This window comes from Falco cherrug, chromosome 7 (genome assembly GCF_023634085.1).
Source record: "Falco cherrug isolate bFalChe1 chromosome 7, bFalChe1.pri, whole genome shotgun sequence".
Lineage (NCBI taxonomy): Eukaryota > Metazoa > Chordata > Aves > Falconiformes > Falconidae > Falco > Falco cherrug.
Window position 1 is genome coordinate 66,633,960 of NC_073703.1, and position 15,564 is coordinate 66,649,523.

The 15,564-nt window shown below is 40.9% G+C and overlaps 1 protein-coding gene across 26 annotated transcripts in view; it reads left to right on the forward strand.

Annotated features, from left to right (window-relative positions):
* The window catches only part of NRXN3 (neurexin 3), a 1,022,219-nt gene that overhangs the window by 972,709 nt on the left and 33,946 nt on the right, over positions 1-15,564 (forward strand). For 14 of the 26 annotated variants that reach the window (XM_055716441.1, XM_055716453.1, XM_055716454.1 and 11 more), the window contains one exon: positions 9,864-9,939. In XM_055716441.1, the coding sequence (XP_055572416.1) occupies positions 9,864-9,939 (76 nt within the window). Of the gene's footprint in view, positions 1-9,863; positions 9,949-15,564 lie in introns of all 26 variants that reach the window. The other 12 variants (XM_055716439.1, XM_055716446.1, XM_055716449.1 and 9 more) reach the window with 1 other exon arrangement.

Sequence of the window (15,564 nt, forward strand, 5' to 3'; positions counted from 1 at the left end):
TACATGAACGTGCTCAGATTTTCTCCAGGGAAAGATGTCTGCTGGGAGAAGGTCTCCTGTATCTCTAATTTCTCGTTAAGCCTCATTTGTAAGAGATGATGAGATCCCAGCACTAGATACTACTGCAATAGGAGTAGTGCTTTAAAAATAGAAACAGGACTTGTATGGGTTTATTAATGAGCACGTAAATAGAAATGTCAGTTAAATTGCACATGTGACTGCCTCTTCGCTACATAGTAACCTTACTTTACAGATCTATTTCTTTTAAATCATGTGTTAAGAGGGAGAGCAACATGGTGTGCAGATTTTGAGGATTAAGAGATTGTCATTAAAACTACTGTGCTGTACTTAGTTATTTATTTCTTGCTCACAGTGATCCAATCAATAACAGAACAAAATCAAATACAACTCCCCCCCCTCCAAGGAAGAAAAGACAAGCTAAATAAAGATGTCCAGGAGAAAATGCCAGCAAACGACATATTGATTTCCAGCAAAAGAGCAAAGTGTAAATGAAAAATATTCTTCTGACACAGTTATTAAGTGCAAGCTAGCACGCAAAGAAAACCCATTTACTCTTACTAGAGGCTGAGTCTTCAAAGGGCAGCTGGTTCATCTCTGATCATTTGAGTCTCTAACTTTCTGAAACATAGGCTTCCCTTCACTAAATGTAAAGGATTTTTCTGTACTTAGGCTTTGCTTTGAGAATGTAAAATGTTTACTAAAACTCTGATTGTATGCCAAGTAAGAGAGAAGTTGTTTTCTCCCCATTTTATAGCTGTATAAACAGAAGCGTGAGGAAAGGAGGCAATTTTCCTGACGTCAGACAGTGAATTTATGACAATATCAGGGGTGTAAAATCAAGTAACATGAGGGCTCTGATTCAATGTTCTTGGCAATTTGGTCTGGGCAATTTAAGAAGTTACTGCTCCCCAGCAGTGTGCCCTGCCCTTTTGCTGGTGAAGTAGATAACATGTTGTTCTTCAGCAAGCGCAGTTCATAGCCCAGCATGTTAATAAAATTATTTCTGTGGCAGTTTAAGTTGATACATCAGACTGCGTGCGCACAAGGGGCGAGGGTCCACATGAGCAGGATGCTAAATTCAGGCAATAAGATGGCTTTTCCCTACATACCTCTGGGAACCTTTTACTTTCTATGCCCTGCTTTAAGGAGATGCCGAGAAGAAGGGTAAATTGAAGCCTGTGCTACCCAGGGTATTTGTCTGGCTTTGCTTCTTCAGAGGGGGATCACGGCAGAGGACAGACCACTCTGAAACAATTTTCGGAGCATTGCCTGAAGAGTCTTGGGCAAGCACTAGGAAACAACACTGTGTAGATGGACATGATTTTCAGAAAGTCAGACTCCTGAGCAGTGGCTGAACTTCAGCATTTTCATCCTTCCAGCAGCTCTCACCAATTTCAGGGTGCGAGTTATTGTGAATGCAACTGTAACGGCTCCATTTTTAGGACTGTTTAGTTAGTTTAGTTCACAATGAGTACACTAGTGTGCCTTTCTTATGGAATTTTCTCCTGCATCACCACCATCTGCATAACCGGGGTTCAGCTTAAAAAGAGGGCTGTCGGTTTCTGTGTCGGCAGGTTTGTTTCAATAAGAAATAAGTAGGGAAGGGGAACAAATTGTATCAGATGATGAAAAGGACACTCACAGTGAAAATTGCTCCTGTGTGATCACTCCAAGAGGCGCTATACTCAGATAATGACTTCAGCATATGGACAGACAACTGTCATAATCGGAATATTTCTTTGGAAGCAGGCGAATGCATGTGGAAGGGAGCAACAGGTTGATAAGGCAGGGGGAAAGAGCCTCCTCTCATGCCAGAGCTGTATCTTCTGTGTCTAAGCCAAGAAATTATATTTTACAGTCCAGTACAAAACTCTTGCAAATCTTGAGGGTTACACTGAATAGTTTGGAAAAGACTTGCTAGCTGATCCTTTACCAGATCGAGACAAAAGGAGCACTGTTCTATTGGAAAAAGAAAGAAACAGAAAAGCAAGTGAGTCTGTGTGCATATGTAATCAATAAACAACCAATCTAGATTCCTGGAAATGAAATTGTATTTAGTTATTTAGCTCCTAAATAGTATGTTATTTCTTCGGGCCAAGAAATAAATTGAAAGGATTTAGAAGGATTTGCTTATCAGCAGAACTCCACGTAGCATTACATTCCTTCTGCTTTTGGGAAGGTACATTGAAGTTGGGTTAAGCTGCTGTCGTTCAGTACTTCTCTTTCCCCTGTCAGGGTGCCTTGAACAACAGATGGATTAATCCTCCCCGCTTCCCTTTTCCCCTCTTTGCCCTCCCTTCCCTTTCTCCCTCTTTGCCCTCCCTTTCTCTCTGTGCTCACACTCCCTTGCAACATCATCTCCCTTTCCACTGCCAGCAGAGACATGATTTTTCTGCCAAAAGGCAGAAACATGATTTTTCCCCATTGTTTTGGCACAGCTGAGGGACGGAACGAAGTACCTGAAGTGTGTCATCAAACTTGGTCAAGAAGAGTCAGGCTTTACAGTCTTAATGAACTATCGATTCTGTTGAGATGGACTTTTGGTTTTCAAAGGACTGATTCAGCTTTCAAGGCTCTTTTTAAACATGACTGCCCATGACTCTGGATTGACACACAATTGCAGGGATTATTTTTTGCTTTCTCTTACTTAACTGGCTCGTTATTTTATCTCTTGTCTACCGTCATAATGGACAAATGGCTGATTTTGTTAAGGGGTAGCTCTCTCATGACCCCTCTTAATGATATAATTTGACAGCAAATCAGTTTTTATGTCCAACCAGGAAATGCACTTTTGCTGAGCTACTGTTGAGGGGTGCGTGCCTGCTGGTTACCTACCAGCTCCTGGCCAGGCAGGGTCCTGGGAACATAAGGCTGGATTGGTTCACATGGTCTGAACGGGTCTACAGCAATGATATCTCCTTCCCTTGAGCACAACCAGCTGAAAGGTTGTGCTGGATAAGCTTTGCCCCTGCTGTGGAATGACAGAGAGAAATGCGTAATATGTGTTCATATTAGATAGTGATGGAGAGGATGCAAATACCAAATTGATTTAGAGTGAATTAGATTGAACCGAAGATAGATGGGGTGAGTTCTTCCCCACTAGGGCCTTTACACTAATGGTATTCATATCTGAATGGCTTGGGCAACTGCTTAATCGCAGAACTGGCGGTTTCTGGGATTTCCTTGGGGAGACTTCTCCATAGTTAATAAAGATCACTATCGAGATTTTTCTTGCTGAAAGTAATCCTAAATTTTTGTTGGCTTAATTTTATCCATGATTTTTTTGAAGCACCCTAAATAGTTCATCTTTCTTCCTGATGTTTATTACACCCTTGTGACACCTCTAGAAATTTATCATACCTTTGGTCCTTAAGTCAAGCTCTGATGTTTAGCTTTGCTAAGCCTGTCTCTTTCATACATCTCTCCAGTTCTTTCATCTTTTTAGTGGCTCTTCTCTGAATTGCCTCCAATTATTCTAAACCTTTTGGCATTGAATTGTCCAAAACCAAACATAATGAGCTATGCTCTTTTGCTGTAAATTGTTGCAGCGTTGTTGAAATCAATGCCAATTTAAACCAACAGAGGATTTGGCCCTCTTGTTTTTATATTCACCTCATATAAGCTATATGAAGAAAAATTAGTAGTTTCATGTTCTTTGATGCATTGCTTCTGCAGAGGCAGACACAACTTCAGCACCAGCATGTGTGTATGTGCGCAGAAAGGACTTGCACATCTTTATGGTTATGTTGTGATAAAAAAATACATGTTGTACTATCCAGTGCTAATGAGTTGGAGATGTTTAATACCCTTTAGCAACAGATAGTAGATGCAGGACTCTCCTTAGAAGTTTATACAGTCCCAAATTACAGCTTCTTTTATAATACTCATTATGATTTTTGCAACATTTCTAATACTTTCCCATTTGTATGCAGATTCTTTCTGTCTGTGTGTAGTAGCTTGAATCTGTCTAGGCTGAGACTCTCAGGTCTGCGATACTGTAATGAACTCCAGGGTATTTTGGAAATAAAGATTAAATAGAAAGTGAGAAAAAAATACAAGGTGTAAAAAGGACAAAGGATTCCCATTTAATTGGAATAGTGTGAACAGAATACAAGTCCTTTAAAAAGCCCAGTTATCTAAGTACAAAAGGTTGAGCTATTCCAGCTAGAAATGACATCTAATGAGACAGACACTTCCTCTGCTATCTTCTTTTGGCGATACAGCGAATGCCTTGAGCCTGTTCTTTGCCAAGAAACATCTTGGTTTCTGGAAGACAGAACAGCATCACTGACATTTTGCCGTTCTGGGGGAGCATTCATACTGTATACTGTTAGGCATAGAAGACAGTACTTTGTCCACTTACCACAATAAATGCTAGATATTTAGAAAACACAGCAGTATGGGAGCAGTGGAGGGAGTCAAGTGGTCAGATTAAGAGAAGTTGGTTGAGTTTCAGCGCTGTATGTTTGAGGTGTGAAAGGCAATGCGCTGCTCCAATTAATACAACTGTATTTCTCTGCTGTTGGGAAGATATTTGTGCCTGGCATTTTGTGGTGGTTGTATTTCAAGAAGGATTGTAAATTGTGGTTCCTTGGTGGCAAAGAGATTTACACTTCTCTAGCAACAAAGCATTAAGTGTTGCTTTTCAAATAATGGTGTTGAATTGGAAGTAATGTGTACAGTGTGCAGAAGAGTTTCAAGGAAAAAGCAAGTAGGAAAATTAAATCCTACTTTACTGAGTGAAGCAACTGCCAGGTATGCACTTCTGGAGGAATTTGTCTGGGATTTGAATTTATGGACCCTTGTCTTTTCTCTTGAGTAGAAGTGAGAACTCCATCATTCTTGGGTGTGTTATTTATAATTTCATAAAGCTGTTCTGTGACAGCACTTATTTTACTCAGAGTGCTTAATCTTTCTCAAATAATGGTGCACCCAAAGAGCAAGGTGTCAAAAAAAAAATTGGTGGTTGGGAAAAGGAAGATTCAGCACCTGCCATTTTGTGTAGAACAAAGGAGCAAAGGTTGTGGATCCGATGCATAAATTAGGGCTTTGGGTGCTTGGAAGGTCTTGCGTGAGCAGGTCTTGCCACACCATCCCAACTTTCCTTGCGCTTTACATCCCACACTGGTATGTACAGTGTAATGAACAAAGATGTAGAACCATCACCATGGCGAGATTGAAGAGGCCCTTAGAGTGAATAATTAGGAGGAGGTGATTACAGAACTAATAATTCATGGAAAGGAATGTGGAGCCAATTCAGTGAAATTGAAAGAATTTGAAGGTAAATATGCCTATAAATCCTCCAGGGTGGACTCAGAGTTTAGCACTTTCTCCTACCCCGGTTTTATTCCAAGGCAATTTCATTAAACACTAGAGAGAGGGAGAGAAAAAATAATACTATAAATGCCATAAAAAATCTTTCAGAGGAAGGAATAAAAAGGGTTCCTGCCAGAGAGAGATTTTATTAAAAGTTATTATAATACCTATCTTTAGTTTTATGGCCTTTAATACAGGGCCAAGTAATTTCAAAGCTGGGATTCTTTAAAAATGAAATACATATTTTAAAATAGTATAGTATGAATTATTATTTTTAATATAGAATTTAGCTAATATATGGAATAGAAAAATATTTTCTCTCTCATGTTCTTTCCAATGAAAACATAAATGTAGTTTCCATCACAGCAGACGGAAAAGTTTTGTTACTATCATGTTGCCTGTACATAAGAATGTTTAGCATTTACCATCTCCACATCACTAGGCAGACACTAAAGGATTAATCTGGTTCCCTGCCCTGGGGCCAACAAGAAAGCCATAGATAGATAAAATAGATAGATTGATTATAATCAGCATCATTTCAAAAATGGGGAAAGGGCACCAGAAATGGAATAGCTGGGTTTGCTTACTGCATCACAGTGAGCTGTTTCTGATGCAAATAAATGATGTTGGCAGAAAGGTTTCTAGGGTTGCTGCTCACTAGCCTCTCCTGTCTTCTGGAAGCAGCAAATTTAATAATCATCCTTTGAAAAGTCTCATCTCCAGGAGGGTTTTGAAAGGTGCAGATTCCAGTTACAAGAAGTTGTGGTCTTCTGGAGGTTTCCTCGACTCTGTTTCTGTGGTCAGGAATTTGCTGCTGTTTCTCATCAAAATAGTTTTATTCCTCTGGGATGATTCGGATGTTGGTATCTGAGCGGAAGGTGCATGGAAAACCAATATGTGATGGGACTAGAAAATCAGTCAGTGATGAATTGTGATGGAAAGTACTGAGATTCAAAATACAAGATAGGAAATGGCAAGACAGATTAGCGTATTTATCTTTTCTGTGGTTTCTAGAGATCTCATTAATGACCTCGACTTAAGTCTAACACCACTTCTGGAGGTTTTTCTCTTTTTCTAACCCTCATTTTTACACATACAAAATCAGCAGCATGGGACAAATAGCAATCAGAGCAAGAAAAACTGGAATAACAGGGAAATAGCATGCAGTGGAGATGGGGAGAAAAGGACAGTGATTAATTGATAGAATCAAGTGTGGAACCAGTCATGAAAAAGCGCAGGTACAGGTCAGAGTTGGCAGGGTTGGTGAGTATTGCACGTGACACATTTGCATGTTGTTCGAGTCTGGCAGGCTGTGCCCTTCTCTGCTCAGAACCAACACAAGCTGCGTGGGGTTTTTATAGAAGGAAATCTACAACACGGATCTAAGACTGCAGCATAAAAATGTTGCATGTGCCATCCTTAAGGTGCTTATTAGATGGGAAATTCATCAAGAAGATAAAAAGGGCCAGGCTTCATGACTTTTCAGCTCCTGCTTGGAACTCACCTTGGCTTCAGAATTCTTTGTCACCCCATATTCAGGATATGTCACGCATAAAAGTGGCTGGGAGGCCGCAGAGGCTGACCTTGCCCAGCGCCGTGCTGCTGGCCCTGGCTGTCTATGGGGCCTCAGCAAAAGAGTCCTGAACAGGGCAATGATAAAAGTGATACATCTTTGGTCTTTGGTACAGGGACTTCCCAAGCTAGGTATGGGGAATGACTCAGGATGGATGTTTTTACCTTTAATTTGGCCAATCACTTCCAAAAGGCTTCTAAACCTTTATTGCCAGTATCCTGTTGCAAGGAGTTTCCCAGTTAAAAAAAAAAAACAAACCAAAAACAAAAACAAACCCCACAAACAAATCAAAAAATCAAACCATTGTATAAGGAAATATCACCTGCTTTTTTTGTGGTGTGCTGCCTGTCTGGTTTCATAATAAACAAGAACTAAAACAAAGAGTTATAAAGGAACTCCTTATTCTTTACAAATGCTGAATTGCACTGTCAGTTCCGTTGGATCTGATTCCAAGTTAATGGTGCGTGAAGCCCTTAGATATGAGCAGGTAAGTGGATAAGTGGATAGGTATAGCAGCTGATAAGTGACAACCACACATTGTTATAATTTTTATGTTTATTTCCTACTTGAAGCAAATCATCGCTATTCTTCTATGAGACTCTGCGTGTGGATTTTCATGTCTTCAACTAAGAGCAGAATCTGCATGCTCTATATTCATCCTGGAAGTCAAAGTCAATTGCCAGGGTCTTAGCACTGTCTGAGCAAGGTCTTCTGGTAGTGATGGATAATTTACTCTTTATTCATGGTGCTGTCCTTAACACTCTTTTACAAGTGCTTTAGACAAATATAATATAAATCTCCAGTTTCACTAGCTACATTTCACCTGCTTAAAAAATTTCTTGCAGTATAGTTTTGTTGACTTATTGTGCTAAATTAGTTTACAGTGGTGCAATTAAAAACTAATACCTTTCTAGCCGGGGACAGCTGCATTTCACTGTTGGAGGATGTGATCACTGTTTGTATGAGTTATAAAGTGGTTTGGTGTCCTACAGGATAAATAATGCTTTATAAAATATATATGACAGGACCAGAAGAATTGTAGAAAGTAAATTTATATTTTGTGCATTCCTCTTTTCTTGACCTCTCACTGAATAGATGAACTTTTAAAGCCAGCTAGCTTCAAGAGACAATTCACCAGGATTTTGACAGTGTTCTTTCATTTCTATGACTTAAAGAGGATGCTAAATAAATGACCTTAGTATGTAAGGCAGGAAATTACTTTGTACATGTTACCTCCAGCTCTTTTAATCTTGCCTCCCCACTGAGGCAAGATTATGAAAGTATTTAATGAAAGCATTTAAGCATGATACTACTGCAAGATTGCATCCTACAAAACATTGCCAAATGACAGTGCTGGGTAAGACTGTGTAACACATATGATAGGGATTCCCTGACTTCATAGCTGTTTTTTTACAGATACTCTATTTTTATAATTTTTATTTACAGCCGACCAATCCTGGTTTTCTTTCTTGGCTCACTCCAAGCCATTGAAATCAAGAGTGTAGGAATGTTAGGTTCCATCTGATATTTCTGACTGACTGCTCGGTTCTGGGTTTTTTCCCTAGCTCAAATGCAAACAGAGTGGGAGAGCAAGGAACTTCTGGCAGGGGAGAGAGGGACTTGATAGCACTCGGACCACAGGGGGCTAAAGAAAAGGCTGAGACCTCAGAACAGTTAGGTGAAGAGAAGAGGGAGCATGTTGGAGACAGCCATAGCAGACATAGGAATGTAAAGGGAACCTTTTTTGAAGCTGGAGGGTCTGTTTGAGGACTAAGGATTTGGAATGCTTGTCATGATGTGAGAATCCCAGGAATATTCACCTGGAGTACTAAAGTACAATGTACTGAAGTACAGCCCCTCAATTTCAGCAGTGCTGCCTGCCTGCTGAAGATCATTTTAGTTGTTTTGTTTCAGGAGTCATCCCACTGATCCTACTGCTCAGCAGAACAGGCAGCTTTCTCCAAGGAAAAGTTGTTAAGGGAGACAATTTCAGCAGAAGCCATGGTTTGAGCCAATGCTGCTGAGCTGGGGTAATTTTGTACTGTGTGCAGGAACGTTACAACCTGTGTCCGGGGACTGCCACAGACTCTCCCTAATAGTCTGCATTACTAATTCAACTAATTGCAGCAATTACAGGCAGGAGATGCTGCTGGGAAGAGACGCCAGTACACTTCTCTCTAACATGCTGCAGTACATGCTGCTCATTAATTAGACCAGCAGAAAAAAAAAAAAAAGAAAAAAAAAAAAAGAAAAAAAATAGAGAGAAAGAAAGAAAGAATCACCAGCTGGAAACACAAAGGAATGTGCTGAAACCTGTAAGGGCTGTGAACAGTCATAGTTTGGTTTAAGCCTTTCAGAACCTGTCGTCTTTCTCTAGGAAAGGCCTTTTGGAATCTTTCCAGCCCGTCATCCTGGTCACAGCCACATCCCTTTTCGCTTGGCCAGCAGGCAGCTGAGGTGGCACGTCGGGCACACCTCACACGCGCAGCAGTTCTCCATCATGCAACAAAACGGTTGCACAGGCATTTACTGTCCGGGTACACACCAAGGATTCCCAGCCCGAGGGGTCATTAGCAGAGCAGGAATTCCCTTTGCCCCAGAGCAACACGGCAAAGAGTGCTGCTTGCTCCTGGGTGATGCGTACTGACCGCGTTCACAGCGCTGTGGGACCTGCCTGGGGACCTGAACAGCCTGGCGGGGCACCCCTGTGCACACCCCAAATATTCAACAGCACAGGACAAGCACTATTCCTCCTGCAGGAGACCCCAGTTCCGTGGAAAGCACATTTACCCAGGCATATCTGGAATGCTTGGTACAAGTTAAATATTTTTAAAGTTACAGTGGGGTTTTTTTCTAACATACTTAGCTGCCTCTGTAACAGCCCCTTGACTTGCAAATGTCTTATATTTTTTCCTCTGTTCTTTTTCCTTCGCTCCTTTCCTTCACATGCCAGACGACAGACGACATCGTTTCATCAGCTGAATGTTCCAGTGACGATGAAGATTTCATTGACTGTGAGCCCAGTACAGGTAAGTCAGGTCAGTCTTGTTTTGCTCGCTTTCTGATTTCATTTGCAAAAAACAATGCATACATATATTTATATGTGTGTGTATGTATACATATATAATTATATATGTATATATGTGTGTGTATATGTGTATATATATACCCTTATGTATATATACACTGTATATAAAATAAAAATTATACAGCCAAGCATCAGATCCCATGGACTTGGCAACAGCAAAACACAGATACATAGTCACCATTTGGTTAATATAAAGTTGTTTGCATGGAAAGCCAAACTTGCTGAAAGTGATCCCAGCTAATTAATAGTTCATATGTTTGTATCAGTTAATTCACTGACACAGTGGGAAAGCCAAAATATCAGTGTGGCATGTGACACGTAATAAAGATTTATGAAGTGGGGAGGGTGAATGAGAAACAGAGGAGAAACAAAAGTGAAGCAATAATGGGTTATTAGCATTGTTTAATCTTTGTTAATTGCTCTGAAGATGGACTGTAAAAGGATACATTTGTCCATGGGATTTTGAATACAGTTAACATGGTAATGTATTTATACTAATTTTGTTTCCTGTGAGCCCAAAGTAATTGGGGAGCACCAAAACATAGTTCTAACATAACAAAATTAGTAGTAATTCTTGCCCTGTTATCTGCAGTGATGCTTCAAAATGTATCCATTAAAGAGTCAGAAGAACTGGCCATGTGGAGCTGACTCAACTTCTCCCTTTCAGATACATTTTGATAAATTTATGGCTTTTCTTTCTGGTGAGATATATGATGTGATATCCAGCAGGCAACTGCAGTCTATTTTATTTCTTGCAGGCTTTTTCAAGTCTTCTTTTTTGAGGCTTGCCATGAGTTAAGCATTTCTATAATAGAGAACAGACATCATCGAATTTCTGTGTACATTTAAAAGAAAAAGAGGGAGTTTGGTTAGAATTTTTTGTCCTTCAAAGTGAAACATATAAATAGTCTAGGGTGGGGTTTTTTGTTTTACTTTGTTTGGTTTGGTTTTGCTTTGTTTTATTTGGGATATTTTTTTTTTCTTTAAATAATCCCCGAGAAAGCATTATAAATGTTCTGCTTTTAGTTTCCTAAAGCCATCTGGTTAATACAATAATAACATTAAAATTCACCCAAGGCTAGTGCTTTCATATTTCTTTTCAATTCGTCATGCTCTACCTGCATTTTTTTTTTTTGGTAGAACTTGGTCTTGCAGTAACCTGAGATTGGCATTGCCTTGTAGCTGGGAACTTCCACCCGTCTTCTTGACTTCCCTGCGATGGCAGGGAAGGCAGTGACACAATGACTGATGCTAACAGATAGCTCACCCTACTCCCATCTCTTTTCTCATGGATCTTGTTAAGAGTTTTTCAACTCCTCATCCGGCAGAAAAGCGGTCCAAATAATACTAGACTGTGAAGCATAAACAGTGTGGGTATTGAGATTTTAAATACAGGTAGTAAGTAATGAAATGCCAGCACAGTGATTATCATGAAAGTGAGGCATGAGATTAATAGGACCATGCTGAAAGGACTGATGTACCACAACTGATATGCAAGTGAATGGATAGGAATCGTCTCATTAAAGCTTCACTAACATTTCAAGACCTTTTTTTTTTATTATTCTGATTGCTCAGTATTTCAGTTAAAGGAGGAAACTAGTTCTTTATCAGGCTCCTCCTCTTGCACATTATTGTCGTTTATGTTTCAATGCCGAAATCACAATTATTTCAGTGGCTAGAAACTGTAATAGCAATGTTTTCAGCTTTTTGTGCTGCCAGTGGAAAACTCAAAGTCTGAGGAGAAATTTGATAAAACAGGATATTTAGCATGAAATTTCAGAGTGCTTTAGAGCAACATTTCCAGACTAAAAAAACCTCTCTCTCGACACAGTTAGAAATCTATTGCTACAAACAGGTAAAAACTGGATTTGTAAAAACGACTTGCCTTTGAAAATCCTGCTAAGCGTTACAGTTGGCAGCTATAAGTGCCTACAGACATTTGAATATCTGCTGTGCAAAATCATATGACTCGCTGAAAATCTGCTGAAGGTACTTCCCTAAACTACTAGACATTCTTGAAAGTTTCACCCAGTATCTTTTATCGCTCCCTAATCCTCCTCCATAGGATGGTGGTCTGCATGAGCCACCGAAATCTCTGTCTTTTCTTGGGAACTACTGCAGTGGGGAGAATAAAAATAAGCCTGATTATGAGTTTAAAAAGTCTCCCAGATGGTCCTCACTGATGAAATTTATACTTCCAGATTTTGAGGTTTCCCGCTCTCAGAGGCGTTGGTGTACAAAGCCATCAGGAGGAGGCATACGTATGCAGGTCCTTTTTGCCTCCAAAACCATAAACCTGGCTCATTCGCTCATAATAAGAAGGAAAAATAACAGGTTTATGGTGCTCCTCATTTAGGTTTCTTTGTCTCTCTTACTGTCTCCACTCCCGGCACATCCAGGGAAGGTAGAACAGTGCCTGCAATACAGCCGGTATCAATGCACTCACGCAGCCCATTCCGCTCTGGAGCCCTAAAGCAATCTGAGCCGGCTTATCCAAATCCAGTGGTGCTGGCTTGGCTGAGCAGATATGTTTGCCTTCACACGTCACCAGCCAAGTCAGGATTCTGGCCATATGCCAAGATCTGGTACTTAAACGTATACATTACGGAAAGAAAAGATCTGGATTATCTTGCTTGTATTTTCTAGTGCACAGGTTTGGATTTTTTTTCAGATTTAATTTATTTATTTTTTTTTAATTGGGCCTATTTGAAGTTGCTTCATCCTGTTCTGTTGACAGGTCGGTGTATTTTATGCTGCCTTCTGGCTTGCTTGATCCCTTTTGCAGCAAATTGAAAATTAAATGACCTAACCCAGCACAGGCTCCTTTTTGTTGCTCTGATAATGTGTAGCTTTTAAAGCTCTTGAGTTTCTGCCAAACTCCAGGACTTGGCCTTCCATCACCCTCAGTGCCATGGTCCAGTAATGCAAAGGTTACTGAACTCACTGCTGCAGTTGTGAGATACGAGATATATCACGATGAACCTGCTGTGCAACAGCCAAGACAAGGGCAGCAGAGAATACTGCCCGACAAATCAAAAGCTTTCAGATTTCATGTGGGTCAGAATCAAATCCCAAGATCTAAATTTATTACTTTGGTCTTGCTCCTGGATCAGAGGCAGTACCCTACAGAGTCCTTTCGAAGACTTTGATTTTGGTGTACTCAAAGATAGTTCAAAAGACAGAAAACCATGTCCACTTTGAGGCTAAATATCATACGAGAACCATTTGCAAGGTCTTACTGCCACTTCACTCTGATTGTCTGTCAAATCCAAGACCCGAATCTCAGTAAGTGTACAATCTGCACCTGGATACTGGCATCTCTTTAAAAGAAGGTAATGTAAAGGCAGTTTCCTCACTCTGCTCCCCTCAAGGTTTTCCCTGCTAGCTGGAGACACTGTAGCAGGCTGGCTGCTACTCTGTGCCCCTCTTCCAAAAGTGATTTCTGCTGGGATTTCTGTAGATCCCCTTGTTCAGAAACCAGCAGCTGTCACAGGACCTGTCCTGTTTGAGGTAGCCAAAGGCATTCCCTGTAGACACGCATGCCTGCATAAGAAATTATTCCAATAAGAGGTGGCAATGAAAGCTGTGAATTCAAAACCCATTTGTGTTTTACATAATGAAAAAGAAGCCATTGCAGGTTCAGTGTTAAAAACTACTTGTTATTCATCTTATTGCAGGCAATCCCAGATACACTTAGATCTCTAAATCTCCCAGAATGGCTTACTGTAAGTGATACAGAGGGCATAAAACTTCATCTGCCCTGAAGAAACATTTACTTCAGTTGAGAACAGTCCCTCTCTTATCTCTGTGGAAGTGTCGCTTGTCTCAGTACACATTTGAAAACCTTCTGGTTTCTGCACCAGAAACAGGATGCTTTTCTCTTGTGCGAGTACAGGGCTCTGTTCTGGCTTGTTCTAGGGAGATCTGAGGCTCAGATATGCAAGTTTCTCAAAGCTGATGCCAGGGTCTGAGTCTGTGCTTGTGAACACAGCTCAGTGGTGGTGGTTTGGTCACTCGGCCACTTGCAGAGAACAAAAGATTTGTAAGGGAGGTATCTTTACTCCTAACTAGGAGCACTGTGCCATCGTGAAGAAAGCAAGCACTTATCTCTTTTCCAGTCAAATAAGGAGCGCCCTTACAACGTGATATTATTGACTCTTCAAAGCCTTGAGGTTGACAGTTGTGCTTTGCTGACTGCAGCTGTCTCCTCCTGCCATCGCCCTTGCTCCCCATAAGCACGTACATTAGCGCAGTTCTCTGGCACCAGGCAGGCTGGATGCTGGTGGCCGGGCAGCTGCCTGGGGATCAGAGCCCAAGCTGCTCATTGCCCTTCTCAAAGCAAACAGTGAAATGCTCACCAGTTAGCCTGGAGCCCATCGTGCAACCTCTTGAAACGGTCTGTAGGGCTTTGTCCTGGCTCCCTGGCTTGACGCATCCCATGTGTCTTCCCTGGTGTAGTTGCCAGCTTTCCCTTCCAATCGTCCCTAAAATTTCCGAGGTGATTTTTTTTTCCAGAGAAATTTGCTCTGTGTTTCCCAAAAGGCTTCATATATCATAAGGTTGTCTAATCAGACTGGTAAGCCTTTCCCATGAGGGACTGGAGACAGCAACAGAGGTGCCAAAATCTACAGTTCTTTGTGCTGGAAGTTACACAGTGTTTTGTAGCGTATACCCACAGACAGGAGACACATATCCCACAGGTATCGTGTCTGTATCTATAATTTACTGGCCTGTATCCATCCACCTCAGGCTTATGGTTTATGGGCTAGGACAATCAAGCTTCCACCCAGGTAAGCTGCAGATCCAGGGACCTGCAGACTGCCTCGGTCAGAGATTTATTTGCAGAAGACAAGTGGAAACTCCCTTCCAAGAGCTTACAAGCAGCCAGCACAGTACAAAAAGCAGTGTGCTGGAAGGGAAGAAAAGTTGACTGAGGAAACCCAGAGAAGGTCTGATTTGGCTCTTGTCCTCCTTAAACTGCATCAACCTTCTTGAAGCACCCAGGGAATTTTCATTGCTCTCCCCAGAGAAATGTCCCCACAAATCCAGTGCACAGTTACCCCCAGCCTTTCCCTCTGTCAAACAAGAGTTCTGCTCTGTTTCTGATGCTGTGAACAAGAAATGGCCTTCAGATTTGGGTGCGTGCCTCAGAGCATGCAGAGTAGGCTTCCCGTCTCACAGGCTGAATCCCATACGGATCCAAAGGAAGGGGGATTCATCCACACCACTTCCCAGGGTGTAATGGACTTGTTTGATGGAATTTCCTAGCTACGGTCTTAAGGCCAAATCGAAACCAACCAAGCAAGTTTTACTAATCTATCATGCAGATGACTTACAGTAATTTTTATTTTATTTATTTATTTTTTTTAATATATATTAGGAATTTATATTGAGTTTGGTTTTCAGCATATTGGTCTTTTTTCCGATGTAAGCTCCAAAGTCCCTACCCATGAGGTTATTTTATCTATATATGCATTATATAGACAGTGTGCATATAAATCTCTATGTATATGTGTATACGCTAAAGTAATAACTGACTAATATCAGCAGTAGCCCCTATCATCCA